A 16979-nucleotide genomic window follows, 5' to 3' on the forward strand; every position below is an offset into this window, starting at 1 on the left:
TGAGAAAAATGTGTTCCATTTAATCTTGTTGTGTTGCGTAAAAGGAAAGACAGTAACCCGCAGAGACCTTCACCTGTATTATTGGAAACCCTCATTGGACCAATAAACAGGCTTACAAATCTGTAAGACTGGAAAAACTGGAAGGACTTTAAGAGAGGGCCACTCTCTGAGAAAACAAAGGAAATTAACATTTGAACTTCCCCTCATGCACTATTGAGACGAAGGTCTCACCTCCCTCATCCTAATCTACATTTCTGTCCCCCATTCTTCATCCTGGTGGAGATCTCCCAAACTCACACAAGAATCTAAATGGTTTAATGTGAATGATTATCATCGAGTTTTATACATGTTTGGTATTATTTGAAATATCTCGGTGCGACTGGTACAAATGTCTCATTCTCAAAGAAGTAAACCCAAAAGGTATGAAAATGTTCTTAGGAAGTTTAGAAATATCTTCCACACTGGAGGGTGTGTCTTTGAGTTAACAACTTCTGAGCATCTGACTGAATGCTAATTTTCCACTGCCAGCAAATGGTGACTTGATGTGACCACTGTGGTTGATGTTTAGATCTGAAATGAGGTCTGGGTATATAATGAAACGCAGCGAGAGCTCGGGGCCTTTTCTGTATCTGAGATCGGCCCGTGAGGCTGAGAGTTGCGAGAGTTTCTTGTCGGGTAAATTTTTTCCTCTTTGTTCTAGAGCATTTGATGTTTTGCATTGATTATCCTTGAATTGATTATGAAATTATAATGATACCTGACATATTAAATTGTGACATTTGATTATTCTAATTGACTTTGACATTATTTTCATTCAAGAGTTTAAAAGAATAGTAAAACATTCGCTCACATTTAATGAGGCACAGATATCATTAAAACCTTTTTCATTTATGGAGTCAGATGAAATAACGAGAAAATACATATGAGAAAATGTATTGCATTTAACCAAAAATACTTTGCCGCGAGAAAAGACAGTAACACGCAAAAATACCTTCACCGCTAATTCGAATACCGCCATTGGATCGAGTTAGACGGCCTTACATCTTAAAATTTAATTGACATACTAATTATTATGAGATAACTCGTAATTATGAGATTAAAAAGTTGAAATGATGACCCTAAAATTTAATTATGAGATAAAAAGTCATAATTATTAACATACCAAGTTATTATTATGAGATTAAAAAGACAAAATTATGAATTTATGACTTTCTATGTCAAGTTCGACTTTTTATCTCATCATTATGATATAAAAAAAACGTGATTGTTTTAGGTGGAAATGAGCTTCCATATTTGTCCCTGCATATAATACGTAAATTCACAACCATGTCTACATCTCCTGTGGTTCAGTCGTTCCTCATCAGAAACACAACACACTGAAGTGAAGTTTTTAATGGTATTTTTTGCTCCTAGAGAGAATCAACAGTCCCGAGGAATGATTCATAATTCAGTTCATCTGTGAGTAACGTAAGACCCGCCACCGTGTGCACGAGTTTAACGCACAGAGCCGCTTCACAACGGCTCATTTCAAGGCACGCATTACACAAATAAATAACGTTTAGTCATACATAACATATTATAGCAGACATAAAGACACATTAGAAAAGTTGTGCGTGAATATATTAAAGGAGTTGTTCACTTCTGAATTAAAATCTCCTGATAATTTACTCTCCTCCATGTCATCCAATATATTTGTGTCTTTCTTTCTTCAGTTAAAAAGAAATAAAGATTTTTAAAGGAAAACTCTCCAGGATTTTTCTCGATATAGTGACTTCAACGGTTTGACGTCTCGACACGATCCCAGCCGAGGAATAAGAGGAATCTTATCTAGACAAACCATCGTACATTTTATAAAAATAAATAAACATTTATATACTTTTATAACCACAAATGCTGCTCTTGCTCTAGCTGTGATGTGACACGCATTACGTAATCACGTTGAAAGGTCAAGCATGACGTAGGCGTAAGTAGTACCATCCAATATTTACAAAGTGAACGTGCAAAGACTGAGTCAAACACCATTTAAAAAAAAAAAAAGGTAAAACAAAGATGTCGGACGATTTTGAAGTTGGATGAGAAAATGAGTTTTTCGTCCTTCCCTTCATTTCATAACCGGAACATGCGTAACCTTTCAACGTGATTACGTAATGTGTGGCGCATCACAGCTAGTGCAAGACTAGCATTTGTGGTTATAAAAGTATATAAATGTTTATTTAGTTATAAATGTGCGCTGGTTTGTCTAGATCAGACTCTTATTCCTCCGCTGGATCGTGTCGAGACTTTGAAGCTGCACTGAAACTCACATTTGGACCTTCGACCCGTTAGACCTTCAATCCTGGAATGTTTTCCTCAACAACCTTCATTTATTTTCGACTGAAGAAAGAAAGACATGAACATCTTTGATGACGTGGGGAGAGTAAATTATCAGGAAATTTAAATTTAATGATCCTTTAATGCTGTACTTGATTATCTGCCCTTGTGTTTCTCACAGCATCAATATGATGCATTATTTTGCCGCGTCTCCGGATAGTCTCAGGCAAGTCTTGGAGAGTCTCAGGCGAGTGTTTGGAGAGTCTCAGGCGAGTGTTTGGAGAGTCTCAGGTGAGTGTTTGGAGAGTCTCAGGTGAGTGTTTGGAGAGTCTCAGTCGAGTGTTTGGAGAGTCTCAGTCGAGTGTTTGGAGAGTCTCAGTCGAGTGTTTGGAGAGTCTCAGTCGAGTGTTTGGAGAGTCTCAGTCGAGTGTTTGGAGAGTCTCAGGCGAGGTTTGGAGAGTCTCAGGCGAGTGTTTGGAGAGTCTCAGTCGAGTGTTTGGAGAGTCTCAGGCGAGTGTTTGGAGAGTCTCAGTCGAGTGTTTGGAGAGTCTCAGTCGAGTGTTTGGAGAGTCTCAGGTGAGTGTTTGGAGAGTCTCAGGCGAGTGTTTGGAGAGTCTCAGTCGAGTGTTTGGAGAGTCTCAGTCGAGTGTTTGGAGAGTCTCAGTCGAGTGTTTGGAGAGTCTCAGGCGAGTGTTTGGAGAGTCTCAGGCGAGTGTTTGGAGAGTCTCAGGCGAGTGTTTGGAGAGTCTCAGTCGAGTGTTTGGAGAGTCTCAGTCGAGTGTTTGGAGAGTCTCAGGCGAGTGTTTGGAGAGTCTCAGTCATGTGTTTGGAGAGTCTCAGTCGAGTGTTTGGAGAGTCTCAGTCGAGTGTTTGGAGAGTCTCAGTCGAGTGTTTGGAGAGCCTCAGGCGAGTGTTTGGAGAGTCTCAGGCGATAGTTTGGAGAGTCTCAGGCGAGTGTTTGGAGAGTCTCAGTCGAGTGTTTGGAGAGTCTCAGTCGAGTGTTTGGAGAGTCTCAGGCGAGTGTTTGGAGAGTCTCAGTCATGTGTTTGGAGAGTCTCAGTCGAGTGTTTGGAGAATCTCAGTCGAGTGTTTGGAGAGTCTCAGTCGAGTGTTTGGAGAGTCTCAGTCGAGTGTTTGGAGAGTCTCAGGCGAGTGTTTGGAGAGTCTCAGGCGATAGTTTGGAGAGTCTCAGGCGAGTGTTTGGAGAGTCTCAGGCGAGTGTTTGGAGAGTCTCAGTCGAGTGTTTGGAGAGTCTCAGTCGAGTGTTTGGAGTATCTCAGTCGAGTGTTTGGAGAGTCTCAGGCGAGTGTTTGGAGAGTCTCAGGCGAGTGTTTGGAGAGTCTCAGTCATGTGTTTGGAGAGTCTCAGTCGAGTGTTTGGAGAGTCTCAGTCGAGTGTTTGGAGAGTCTCAGTCGAGTGTTTGGAGAGTCTCAGTCGAGTGTTTGGAGAGTCTCAGTCGAGTGTTTGGAGAGTCTCAGGCGAGTGTTTGGAGAGTCTCAGGCGAGTGTTTGGAGAGTCTCAGGCGAGTGTTTGGAGAGTCTCAGGCGAGTGTTTGGAGAGTCTCAGGCGAGTGTTTGGAGAGTCTCAGTCGAGTGTTTGGAGAGTCTCAGGCGAGTGTTTGGAGAGTCTCAGGCGAGTGTTTGGAGAGTCTCAGGCGAGTGTTTGGAGAGTCTCAGGCGAGTGTTTGGAGAGTCTCAGGCGAATGTTTGGAGAGTCTCAGTCGAGTGTTTGGAGAGTCTCAGGCGAGTGTTTGGAGAGTCTCAGGCGAGTGTTTGGAGAGTCTCAGGCGATAGTTTGGAGAGTCTCAGTCGAGTGTTTGGAGAGTCTCAGGCGAGTGTTTGGAGAGTCTCAGTCGAGTGTTTGGAGAGTCTCAGGCGATAGTTTGGAGAGTCTCAGGCGAGTGTTTGGAGAGTCTCAGGCGAGTGTTTGGAGAGTCTCAGTCGAGTGTTTGGAGAGTCTCAGGCGAGTGTTTGGAGAGTCTCAGGCGAGTGTTTGGAGAGTCTCAGGCGATAGTTTGGAGAGTCTCAGTCGAGTGTTTGGAGAGTCTCAGGCGAGTGTTTGGAGAGTCTCAGTCGAGTGTTTGGAGAGTCTCAGGCGAGTGTTTGGAGAGTCTCAGGCGAGTGTTTGGAGAGTCTCAGTCGAGTGTTTGGAGAGTCTCAGTCGAGTATTTGGAGAGTCTCAGGCGAGGTTTGGAGAGTCTCAGGCGATAGTTTGGAGAGTCTCAGGCGAGTGTTTGGAGAGTCTCAGTCGAGTGTTTGGAGAGTCTCAGGCGAGGTTTGGAGAGTCTCAGGCGATAGTTTGGAGAGTCTCAGGCGAGTGTTTGGAGAGTCTCAGGCAAGTGTTTGGAGAGTCTCAGTCGAGTGTTTGGAGAGTCTCAGTCGAGTGTTTGGAGAGTCTCAGGCGAGTGTTTGGAGAGTCTCAGGCGAGTGTTTGGAGAGTCTCAGTCGAGTGTTTGGAGAGTCTCAGGCGAGTTTTTGGAGAGTCTCAGTCGAGTGTTTGGAGAGTCTCAGACGAGTGTTTGGAGAGTCTCAGTCGAGTGTTTGGAGAGTCTCAGTCGAGTGTTTGGAGAGTCTCAGTCTCACATTTAACGATCGAGACGACGGGAGCGCGCCGAGACTCCAGTAAGATTCCTAAAGATTGCCGGTCTTTAGTCTGGGACTGTGAAAATCCTTTGGTGTACGCCCGGCATTAGTCGAGTGTTTGGAGAGTCTCAGTCGAGTGTTCGGAGAGTCTAATGCCGGGCGTACACCAAAGGATTTTCACAGTCCCAGACTAAAGACCGGCAGTCTTTAGGAATCTTACTGGAGTCTCGGCGCGCTCCTGTCGTCTCGATCGTTAAATGTGAGGTGATAATCTGCAGTCGGCGACCCGATTTATGCCAGTCTTTCTCTAGTCTTTCATATCAAACATGTTTCATATTATCGCAAGTCTTTAGTCTGAGACTAAAAACTGTGAACCCAAGTCTTTAGATGTGAGCTGATAATCTTATAAAGTCTTTTCTAAATCTTTTCAAAGTCTTTAGGTGTACAGAAAGCATAAGTCGAGTCTTGGAGAGTCTCAGGCGAGTGTTTGGAGAGTCTCAGGCGAGTGTTTGGAGAGTCTCAGGTGAGTGTTTGGAGAGTCTCAGTCGAATGTTTGGAGAGTCTCAGTCGAGTGTTTGGAGAGTCTCAGGCGAGTGTTTGGAGAGTCTCAGTCGAGTGTTTGGAGAGTCTCAGGCGAGTGTTTAGAGAGTCTCAGGCGAGTGTTTGGAGAGTCTCAGGCGAGTGTTTGGAGAGTCTCAGTCGAGTGTTTGGAGAGTCTCAGGCGAGTGTTTGGAGAGTCTCAGTCGAGTGTTTGGATAGTCTCAGGCGAGTGTTTGGAGAGTCTCAGGCGAGTGTTTGGATAGTCTCAGTCGAGTCTTTGGAGAGTCTCAAGTGATTGTTTGGAGAGTCTCAAGTGATTGTTTGAGAGTCACAGGCGAGTGTTTGGAGAGTCTCAGTCGAGTGTTTGGAGAGTCTCAGTCGAGTGTTTGGAGAGTCTCAGTCGAGTGTTTGGAGAGTCTCAGTCGAGTGTTTGGAGAGTCTCAGTCGAGTGTTTGAGAGTCTCAGGTGAGTGTTTTCCGGTCGGGTCGCGGGATGCATCGGATCGTAGCGGCTCTCCACAACACCGGAGCCAGGAGGAGACTGAGTGTGGTGACGCTGAGGACCAGCAGATACACCTGTGAGGAAGAGGAGGAGAGGAAGGTCTATTAGACAATATTAGAGACACACGTGTGTTTATTGTAGCCCATATTTCCTTGTCCAGACTAGTTAACGATTATGTTTTACATGTCTCGTTTGCATTGAGGTTGACCATTCACAGGGGGCAAACATTAAACTCACATGTAATGATGGATGATATGACATCTAACAGCACAGAAACTGAGTAATTTCTGCTGGAAATTAAGATTAATTCAGCCACTGTAACACATACTGTATGTGCTGATATTGATAGATGTTTGCTGTGGAACTGAAACTGTTGTGATGTTGTTTCTATGATTATTAAACACAAGCATCCACAAATAAATTAACTACTCATGTTGATGTAATAATTTCAGCATTTTGACGATTATAATCTCAAAGAAGATATTTTATAAGATTATAATCTCCGTCTCTCAGCTTCCCTTTCATGCTGGTCTAAACACCAGGGCATTCTGGGAGTAGCGGACACCACTGACCTCTCGAGAGATGATGCCGGCCCGACGAGCTCGACTGCCCAGGACGAAGGAGAACTCGCTGACCTGAGCCAGTCCTGCCGACACCAGCCAGCGCATGTGCCGAGAGCCCGACGGGAGAGCGGCCGACAGAACCAGAACCGCCATCAGGAACTGAGAACAGAACCACACAGAGATTCATGATCATGTTCATGTTCAGGAAATGAGTGTCATGTGAACAAAAATACCTTCATGATGACCAGCGAGAAGGTCAGGACTAGCAGAATGGTGAGCTCGTACAGGACGAAGGTCGGGAACACGTGAAGCCCTGTGGACAACACACACACACACACAAGCACGCACAACACACAAACACACAAACACACATGGCCGGCAGACACTTCCATCAGAATTTGGTTGTATTTGATTATGTATTTATAAACCTGCCTTCGATAGCAATATAGTTCTCTTATTTATGACTAGAATCTGCGATTTCCTGCTAATATCCCATAATTCTCAGCTCCAGGACCGGCCGCTCACCAATAGATGCGAAGAAGATGATGGCCAGGAAGTCTCTGATTGGTTCAGCGCAGCTCATGACCTCAGCGGTGACCATGTGACCTTGTGACGAGAGCAGCGCTCCTGCTAGGAAACATCCCAACTCCATCGACACGTCCATGAACTCGGTCACCTGGAAGATATCGCAGTTTATTACGCGGCTCTGGGGAATACTTGATTCTGATTGGTCAATCGCTCCATCCACAATTATGTTGTTCCCTGATAACAACCGCTGAAAACTCAAACACAGGCTCATCCGAGTCAGCAGCACTATACGCTCGCTAGGAACAGTTTTACTTCGTGGAAGTTTTGCTTTTGGTGAGCTAATAAAATATTAAAACTCAGTCGAATCAATATTTTGTGTACAGTTATTTAATTATGCCATCCAGTAAACCGTATCTCTTAAATGTCCGTTTAGTTTGAACTTGCCGCTTTGTGTTTAAAGACATAATAAAATATTTCAACTCAGATCAATATTTCGTGTCTAATTATTTATTTATGTGGCAAGTAGCCGTGTAACAAGTGGGATAATGTTCATCCAGCCGGTTGTTATCTCAGAATGTGATGTGTGTGTGTGTGAGACTCACCGTCAGCATCAGGAACACGAAGGCACTGGTTCCCAGCACTAGGATCTCCTTGTTCCCTTTGCTCTCCGCATGCAGTTTCCTGTAGAATGGGCCAATCAGATGCAAGCGCATCATCCAACACATCATCAGCACACCGGCCAGAGACACCAGAACCCGAGCCAGCAGAACCAGAACATGCAGAGCTCCCATCAGCACACTGGGACACACACACTTCAACTCATCAAGAGTCATGTTTATAATGTTACAAAAGATTCTATTTCAAATTAAAGCTGTTACGTTTATCAAAGAATCATGAAAAAAATATGAAGCAGCAGAACTGTTTTCAACACTAACATGATGCGAGTTCTACAGTGTCACAGCGAGGTCCATGATTCAGCTGTTCTATCTATTATTGTTCATTACTGTTTTGTATCGTTTTTGTCTTATTATTTGTTACTGCTGCATAATAAAAATAAATAAATAAAATGATTCACCTGTCCGTGTCTCCAGTTCCTCCCTGAATGAATGTGGGCATGACGGCGATGAACAGGCCAAGCTGCACGTCCTGCATGACCAGCATTCCCAGTAAAACACTGCTGTAGTCCAGCTCACCTGTCAACACACACACACAAACACACACCGATGAGAGGGTTGTTACAGTAAATATAATCAAATGTGACTCTTTGCTTCCACTAGTAGATCTAGTCGTGTCGTATATACAGTGCATCCGGAAATTATTCACAGATGTTCATGTTCTTGTTCTTGTTCGCTTCACTTTTTTCACATTTTGTTATGTTACAGCCTTATTCCAAAACGGAATAAATTCATTATTTTCCTCAAAATTCTACAAACAATACCTCATAATGATAACGTGAAAAAGTTTGTTTAAAAAGTTTGTAAATTTATTTATTTTTAAATCAAAGAAAAAAAAATCACATGTACATAAGTATTCCCAGCCTTTGCCATGACACTCAAAATTGAGCTCAGGTGCATCCGGTTTCAAATGATCATCCTTGAGATGTTTCTACAACTTTATTGGAGTCCACCTGTGGTAAATTCAGTTAATTGAACATGATTTGGAAAGGCACACACCTGTTTCTATAAGGTCCCACAGTTAACTGGGCATGTCAGAGCACAAACCAAGCCATGAAGTCCAAGGAATTGTATGTAGACCTCCAAGAGAGGATTTTATTGAGGCACAGATCTGGCGAAGGGTACAGATACATTTCTGCAGCATTTAAGTTCCCAGTGAGCACTGTGGCCTTCATCATCTGCAAATGGAAGAACTTCGGAACCACCAGAACTCTTCCTAGAGCTGAGCGATTGGTGGAGAAGGGCCTTAATTAGGGAGGAGACCAAGAACCCGATGGTCACTCTAACAGAGCTCCAGCGTTTTTCTGTGGAGAGAGGAGAACCTTCCAGAAGAACAACCATCTCTGCAGCTCTCCACCAATCAGACCTGAGAACCTTCCAGAAGAACAACCATCTCTGATCGAGGGAAAGATGAGAAATCGGGAGACCAGTCAGGATCGAGGGCAAGATGAGAAATCGGGAGACTAGTCAGGATCGAGGGCAAGATGAGGAACCGGAGACTAGTCAGGATCGAGGGCAAGATGAGGAACCGGAGACTAGTCAGGATCAAGATAAAGATGAGGAAACCGGGAGACTAGTCAGGATCAAGATAAAGATGAGAAACCGGGAGACTAGTCAGGATCGAGGGAAAGATGAGAAACCGGGAGACTAGTCAGGATCGAGGTAAAGATGAGTAACCGGGAGACTAGTCAGGATCGAGGGAAAGATGAGGAACCGGGTACTAGTCAGGATCGAGGTAAAGATGAGAAACCGGGAGACTAGTCAGGATCAAGGGAAAGATGAGGAACCGGGAGACTAGTCAGTATCGAGGTAAATATGAGTAACCGGGAGACTAGCCAGTATCGAGGTAAATATGAGTAACCGTGAGACTAGTCAGGATCGAGGGAAAGATGAGGAATCGGGTACTAGTCAGGATCGAGGTAAGAATGAGTAACGGGGAGACTAGCCAGTATCGAGGTAAAGATGAGGAACTGGGAGACTAGTCAGGATTGACAGAAAGATGAGGAACCCGGAGACTAGTCAGGATCGAGGGAAAGATGAGGAACCCGGAGACTAGTCAGGATCGAGGTAAAGATGAGTAACAGGAGACTAGTCAGGATCGAGGGAAAGATGAGGAACCCGGAGACTAGTCAGGATCGAGGTAAAGATGAGGAACCCGGAGACTAGTCAGGATTGAGGGAAAGATGAGTAACAGGAGACTAGTCAGGATCGAGGCAAAGATGAGGAACTGGGAGACTAGTCAGGATCGAGTGAAAGATGAGAACTGGGACACTAGTTGGGATCGAGGGAAAGATGAGGAACCGGGAGACTAGTCAGGATCGAGGGAAAGATGAGAAGTGGGACACTAGTTGGGGTCGAGGTAAAGATGAGGAACCCGGAGACTAGTCAGGATTGAGGGAAAGATGAGTAACAGGAGACTAGTCAGGATCGAGGCAAAGATGAGGAACCGGGAAAAGATGCACCGCAAAGATGGGCAAAAAGCGCGGATTAGCTGAGGTGATATGATGCCAAAAGACAGTCGACAAACGGCTAGCAGTGACATCAGCTGCAATCCACCTGTCACTCAAGAGGCCACGCCCTTAATTATGCAGAACTTTAATTAACTTAACTTTAAGATGAGTTATAAAATAATTCACCCCCCTCACAGTCGTCATGAAGGACAAAATTAGCTATAGACCAAAACCACTTTTTGCACCAGACCGTAAACACATTTTTTCTGCTGTGAAGTTGAGAATTTTAACATGGGGGTCTATGGGATTGAGTCTCTTTTGCAGCATGTCTCTAGTGGCCAGTTGATGAACTGCAGTTTAAGTCACTTCAGTGTTGCATTCAAGAGAGAGACAGGCAGGTTGCAGCTTGATATATACACACACCACAGCTGTGAGTGGATGGACAAGCACGCACACACAAACACACACACACACACTCACCCTCCTTGGACTCGGCTCTGGATCCTCCGGCTAGGAAGCGAGACACTAGTGGAGTGCTGGAGAGAGACAGACAGCAGGAGATGAAGACGGTCTGTGACGGCTGAAGGTGGAGCATCTTACCCCACAGCAGACCAGCGGACACCATCAGCAGACTGAGACCCCCAGAGCCCTGCAGCGAGATCCTCCACACCTGAACACATTGACAACAACAACAACCTCAGAGAGATCCTCCACACCTGAACACATCAACAACAACAACAACAACATCAGAGAGATCCTCCACACCTGAACACATCAACAACAACCTTTTTACCTTATCAAGTTTTTACCTTGTGGAGGCGTTCTGGTGAAAACTCCAGTCCGACCACGAAGAGTGTGAAGAACACGCCGAGCTCTCCCAACGTCTCCACCTGAACCATAGACTGCAGGAGACACAGCATTACACACACGTTTAGATGTGCACACACATGTCTGAAGATGTTCAGCACTCACTTTAATGCTGTTGAGTCCCGATGGGCCGAGCAGAACCCCACAGATGATATAACCGAACATGGGCGGCAGACCCATCAGCGCACACAACCATCCACACGGCAGAGACAACATCACCACCAACACCAGATCCTGCAGAACACACACACACACACACACACACACACACACACACACACACACACACACACACACACACACACACACACACACACACACACACACACACACACAGTTTAAGTCAGCTTCATTTCATATTCATTAAGTTGGTTGAGGACATTCCCTTTTCCATGTAAAGCGCTTTGAGTGCGCAAGAAATGCCCTATATAAATGTAATGAATTATTATTATTATTATTATATTAGACAACACGTGTTTAGAATAGTGTTAAAATCCCACTGTGGTGAAAATTCAGCTTTTAATGTTTTTTATATGTCTATGTGATGTTTTTAAGTAAGGGATAATGTACATCCGAGCGGAGGTCTTGATCAGCCTGAAGGGGGTTTGTTCTGAAATAACAACCAGTGCATGTACATCATCAGGCTTATTATACGGAAACTTGCCACATACGTAAATAATTAGACACAAAATATTGATCTGTGTTGAAATATCTTATTAGGTCTTTAAACGCAAAGCTTCGGAGAGAGCAGTTTCAGCGGCAAGATCAAACTAGACGGATATTTAAGAGATACGGTATACAGTCATAACACTTATTACACAGCATTCCGCCACATATATAATTATGGAGATAAGAGATATTGATTTGTTTTAAACTGTTTTAAAATCGTACCTGTTTGCATCTTAAAATCCAACAGTGTACAAAACAACAATCACAAAATGGCAGCTTCGTTTGTATGAAACAAGAAAGAGCGAGTCTGTGATATACACAAAATATTGATTTGACTGAGTTTTAATATTTTATTAGCTCACCAAACGCAAAACTTCCATGAAGAAAGACCAATCCTAGCGAGTGTATAGCGCTGCTGACCCGTATGATCCTGAGTTTCTGTTTTCAGCGGCTGTTATCTGGGAATAATATATCACTGGATGGACCAATTGACCAATCAGAATCAAGTATTCCACAGAGCCGTGTAATAAAATGCTTTAAGACAAACCATGTGCAAATTCATAAGTCAACACTATTGCTGAGTATTTTCTCAAAAACACGGTTTGAAATCGCTGGTGTTTCTGACGTCACAAACTACCCTGTAACCAATCAGATCAACGTGTGATAGTCAACGAGTGGATCTCTGAGCTGAGTGAGTGATAGGAGGCAGGGCTCATTTGCATATTCATAGAACCACGCATACAAAATGAGGCAAGGTGGCAAAACATTTAAATATGTCATTTTGGTGATCAAAGATGAGTTTTAAGGGAAAAAATGATTGACTAAAGGGAGACTTTAAGAAAATGATGCTAAAATTCCCTCCATAATTGATGGTTTTGTTGATCATTTCCCATCTGTGTGGAAGAGCTCAACTGAATAACACAACAGTCAGAGGTCAGAGGTCACCTTGATGAAGTGGTGGTCTGCGCGGGACATGGTGGAGTCCCGGGGTTTGGTCAGCACATACTGGTTATTCTGGGAGTCAATCAGCATGCTGAGCCCCAGATTGCCTTTGTCCACACGCATGGACACGTTCTTCCTCTTACCGTCCTCCTCGTCCTCCTCCACCCTCAGGACGGCCTCTACGTTCACCCCCTTCATCTGGAGAGAGACAAAAATATGGGGTTTATAAATCAATTAAAGGGGACATATCATGAAAATCTGACTCTTCCCTTGTGCAAATGCTATAATCCGGTGCTTCTACCGACACAGAAAATGTGAAAAGTGAAACCCAGTAACTTTGTTCTGGTGAGTCTTTCTCTGCAAGCATGTCTAAAATAAGCCGTTCAGATTTCTCTCCTTGTGACGTATGAAGAGGATCTTATTATAATATTACCGGCCCTTAATCTGCACGTTTATAATATTACCGGCCCTTAATCTGCACGTTTATAATATTACCGGCCCTTAATCTGCACGTTTATAATATTACCGGCCCTTAATCTGAACGTTTATAATATTACCGGCCCTTAATCTGAACGTTTATAATATTACCGGCTCTTAATCTGCACGTTTATAATATTACCGGCCCCTAATCTGCACGTTTATAATATTACCGGCTCTTAATCTGCACCTTTATATTATTACCGGCTCTTAATCTGCACGTTTATAATATTACCGGCCCTTAATCTGCACGTTTATAATATTACCGTCTCTTAATCTGCACGTTTATAATATTACCGGCTCCTAATCTGCACGTTTATAATATTACCGTCTCTTAATCTGCACGTTTATAATATTACCGGCTCCTAATCTGCACGTTTATAATATTACCGGCTCCTAATCTGCACGTTTATAATATTACCGGCCCTTAATCTGCACGTTTATAATATTACCGTCTCTTAATCTGCACGTTTATAATATTACCGGCTCCTAATCTGCACGTTTATAATATTACCGGCTCCTAATCTGCACGTTTATAATATTACCGGCTCCTAATCTGCACGTTTATAATATTACCGTCTCTTAATCTGCACGTTTATAATATTACCGTCTCTTAATCTGCACGTTTATAATATTACCGTCTCTTAATCTGCACGTTTATAATATTACCGTCTCTTAATCTGCACGTTTATAATATTACCGTCTCTTAATCTGCACGTTTATAATATTACCGTCTCTTAATCTGCACGTTTATAATATTACCGTCTCTTAATCTGCACGTTTATAATATTACCGGCCCTTAATCTGCACGTTTATAATATTACCGGCGCTTAATCTGCACGTTTATAATATTACCGGCGCTTAATCTGCACGTTTATAATATTACCGGCTCCTAATCTGCACGTTTATAATATTACCGGCGCTTAATCTGCTCGTTTATAATATTACCGGCCCTTAATCTGCTCGTTTATAATATTACCGGCTCTTAATCTGCTCGTTTATAATATTACCGGCCCTTAATCTGTACGTTTATAATATTACCGGCCCTTAATCTGTACGTTTATAATATTACCGGCCCTTAATCTGTACGTTTATAATATTACCGGCCCTTAATCTGTACGTTTATAATATTACCGGCTCTTAATCTGCACGTTTATAATATTACCGGCCCTTAATCTGCACGTTTATAATATTACCGGCCCTTAATCTGCACGTTTATAATATTACCGGCCCTTAATCTGCACGTTTATAATATTACCGGCCCTTAATCTGCACGTTTATAATATTACCGGCTCTTAATCTGCTCGTTTATAATATTACCGGCTCTTAATCTGCACGTTTATAATATTACCGGCTCTTAATCTGCTCGTTTATAATATTACCGGCCCTTAATCTGTACGTTTATAATATTACCGGCCCTTAATCTGCACGTTTATAATATTACCGTCCCTTAATCTGCACGTTTATAATATTACCGGCTCTTAATCTGCATGTTTATAATATTACCGTCCCTTAATCTGCACGTTTATAATATTACCGGCGCTTAATCTGCACGTTTATAATATTACCGGCTCTTAATCTGCTCGTTTATAATATTACCGGCCCTTAATCTGTACGTTTATAATATTACCGGCCCTTAATCTGTACGTTTACAATATTACCGGCTCTTAATCTGCTCGTTTATAATATTACCGGCCCTTAATCTGTACGTTTATAATATTACCGGCTCTTAATCTGCACGTTTATAATATTACCGGCCCTTAATCTGCACGTTTATAAGATTACCGGCTCTTAATCTGCACGTTTATAATATTACCGTCTCTTAATCTGCACGTTTATAATATTACCGGCCCTTAATCTGCACGTTTATAATATTACCGGCCCTTAATCCGCACGTTTATAAGATTACCGGCTCTTAATCTGCACGTTTATAATATTACCGGCCCTTAATCTGCACGTTTATAATATTACCGGCCCTTAATCTGCACATTTATAATATTACCGGCTCTTAATCTGCACGTTTATAATATTACCGGCCCTTAATCTGTACGTTTATAATATTACCGGCCCTTAATCTGTACGTTTATAATATTACCGGCGCTTAATCTGCACGTTTATAATATTACCGGCCCTTAATCTGCACGTTTATAATATTACCGGCCCTTAATCTGCACGTTTATAATATTACCGGCCCTTAATCTGCACGTTTATAAGATTACCGGCTCTTAATCTGCACGTTTATAATATTACCGGCCCTTAATCTGCACGTTTATAATATTACCGGCCCTTAATCTGCACATTTATAATATTACCGGCCCTTAATCTGCACGTTTATAATATTACCGGCGCTTAATCTGCACGTTTATAATATTACCGGCCCTTAATCTGCACGTTTATAATATTACCGGCCCTTAATCTGCACGTTTATAATATTACCGGCGCTTAATCTGCACGTTTATAATATTACCGGCCCTTAAGCTGCACGTTTATAATATTACCGGCGCTTAATCTGCACGTTTATAATATTACCGGCCCTTAATCTGCACGTTTATAATATTACCGGCCCTTAATCTGCACGTTTATAATATTACCGGCCCTTAATCTGCACGTTTATAAGATTACCGGCTCTTAATCTGCACGTTTATAATATTACCGGCCCTTAATCTGCACGTTTATAATATTACCGGCCCTTAATCTGCACATTTATAATATTACCGGCTCTTAATCTGCACGTTTATAATATTACCGGCCCTTAATCTGCTCGTTTATAATATTACCGGCCCTTAATCTGTACGTTTATAATATTACCGGCCCTTAATCTGCACGTTTATAATATTACCGGCCCTTAATCTGCACGTTTATAATATTACCGGCGCTTAATCTGCTCGTTTATAATATTACCGGCCCTTAATCTGTACGTTTATAATATTACCGGCTCTTAATCTGCACGTTTATAATATTACCGGCCCTTAATCTGCACGTTTATAAGATTACCGGCTCTTAATCTGCACGTTTATAATATTACCGGCCCTTAATCTGCACGTTTATAATATTACCGGCTCTTAATCTGCACGTTTACACACACCAGCCGACATTCGGTTTCTCGAGCGACAACAGTGAGCAGTTCTAACGCAACGGCAGAAGATCCAGCAAAGCCTGAAACTGTTCTGTCGTTGAGCACAGACGAGCACTGAACACTATTGACCAGAACATGTCACCGCTGTCTTATAAACACCTCAGGAACTGTGGACACTTGTGTAGAAGTTCAACATGATGATGAGATGATCAGTGTAACTCCACAACAACTACATAAATGTGTCCACTAACATTCAGAAACTCTTCCTGAGTCTCTCCGTAAGGCTGCACTACTGGTTATTCTGGGATTCTGGATGAGTGAGATTGGCCTGTTTTGTTATTGCTGGAGTTTCTGAAGCTCGTATAAAGACTCCGCCCTCTTCTGAACGAAGGCGGAGCTGCAGCTCATTTGCATTTAAAGGGACACACACAAAAACGGCGCATTTTTGCTCACGTGTGTGTGTGAGCCTGTGGGTGAGCCTCGACTGTATACATACTCTCCACACCTGTTTGTTGTTGTCGAAGGCGTGTTCCTCGATGTCCTCCTCCAGCCGGTCCGCAGCTTTCCTCACGTCCTCCAGGATCTCCTCCAGCATGGACAGGGTTTTGTTTCGGTCTTGAGCCACTTTCAGCGCCTCCTGCTGGTGTTTCTCCGCTGCCACCAGCTCCATGTACTCCTGCTCCTCCTGCAAACACACACGTGTAAAGAGAACCTGAAAACCATACTCGAGTAAAAGTGCAGATACCTGACAGCGAAAATGACTCCATTGCAAGTTACAAATCACCAATTTCAATCCGACT

The 16979-nt window shown here is 43.0% G+C and overlaps 1 protein-coding gene across 2 annotated transcripts in view; it reads right to left on the reverse strand.

Moving 5' to 3' along the window:
- slc9d1 (solute carrier family 9 member D1) overlaps window positions 1-16979 on the reverse strand; it is a 27149-nt gene continuing 10170 nt past the window's right edge. Inside the window, exons 4-15 of one of the 2 annotated variants that reach the window (XM_077238091.1) lie at window positions 16685-16864; window positions 12630-12824; window positions 11121-11249; window positions 10958-11050; window positions 10629-10818; window positions 8100-8217; window positions 7627-7822; window positions 7022-7172; window positions 6730-6809; window positions 6506-6655; window positions 5860-6007; window positions 1-2912 (exon numbers count right to left, since the gene is read on the reverse strand). In XM_077238091.1, the coding sequence (XP_077094206.1) occupies window positions 5894-6007; window positions 6506-6655; window positions 6730-6809; window positions 7022-7172; window positions 7627-7822; window positions 8100-8217; window positions 10629-10818; window positions 10958-11050; window positions 11121-11249; window positions 12630-12824; window positions 16685-16864 (1596 nt within the window). In that variant the 3' untranslated portion in view covers window positions 1-2912; window positions 5860-5893. Of the gene's footprint in view, window positions 2913-5361; window positions 5431-5859; window positions 6008-6505; window positions 6656-6729; window positions 6810-7021; window positions 7173-7626; window positions 7823-8099; window positions 8218-10628; window positions 10819-10957; window positions 11051-11120; window positions 11250-12629; window positions 12825-16684; window positions 16865-16979 lie in introns of those variants that run through there. The other variant, XM_077238092.1, reaches the window with a different exon arrangement.

Source organism: Siphateles boraxobius, unplaced genomic scaffold (assembly GCF_051911475.1).
Source record: "Siphateles boraxobius isolate OS27281-9 unplaced genomic scaffold, OSU_SipBor_1 215, whole genome shotgun sequence".
Lineage (NCBI taxonomy): Eukaryota > Metazoa > Chordata > Actinopteri > Cypriniformes > Leuciscidae > Siphateles > Siphateles boraxobius.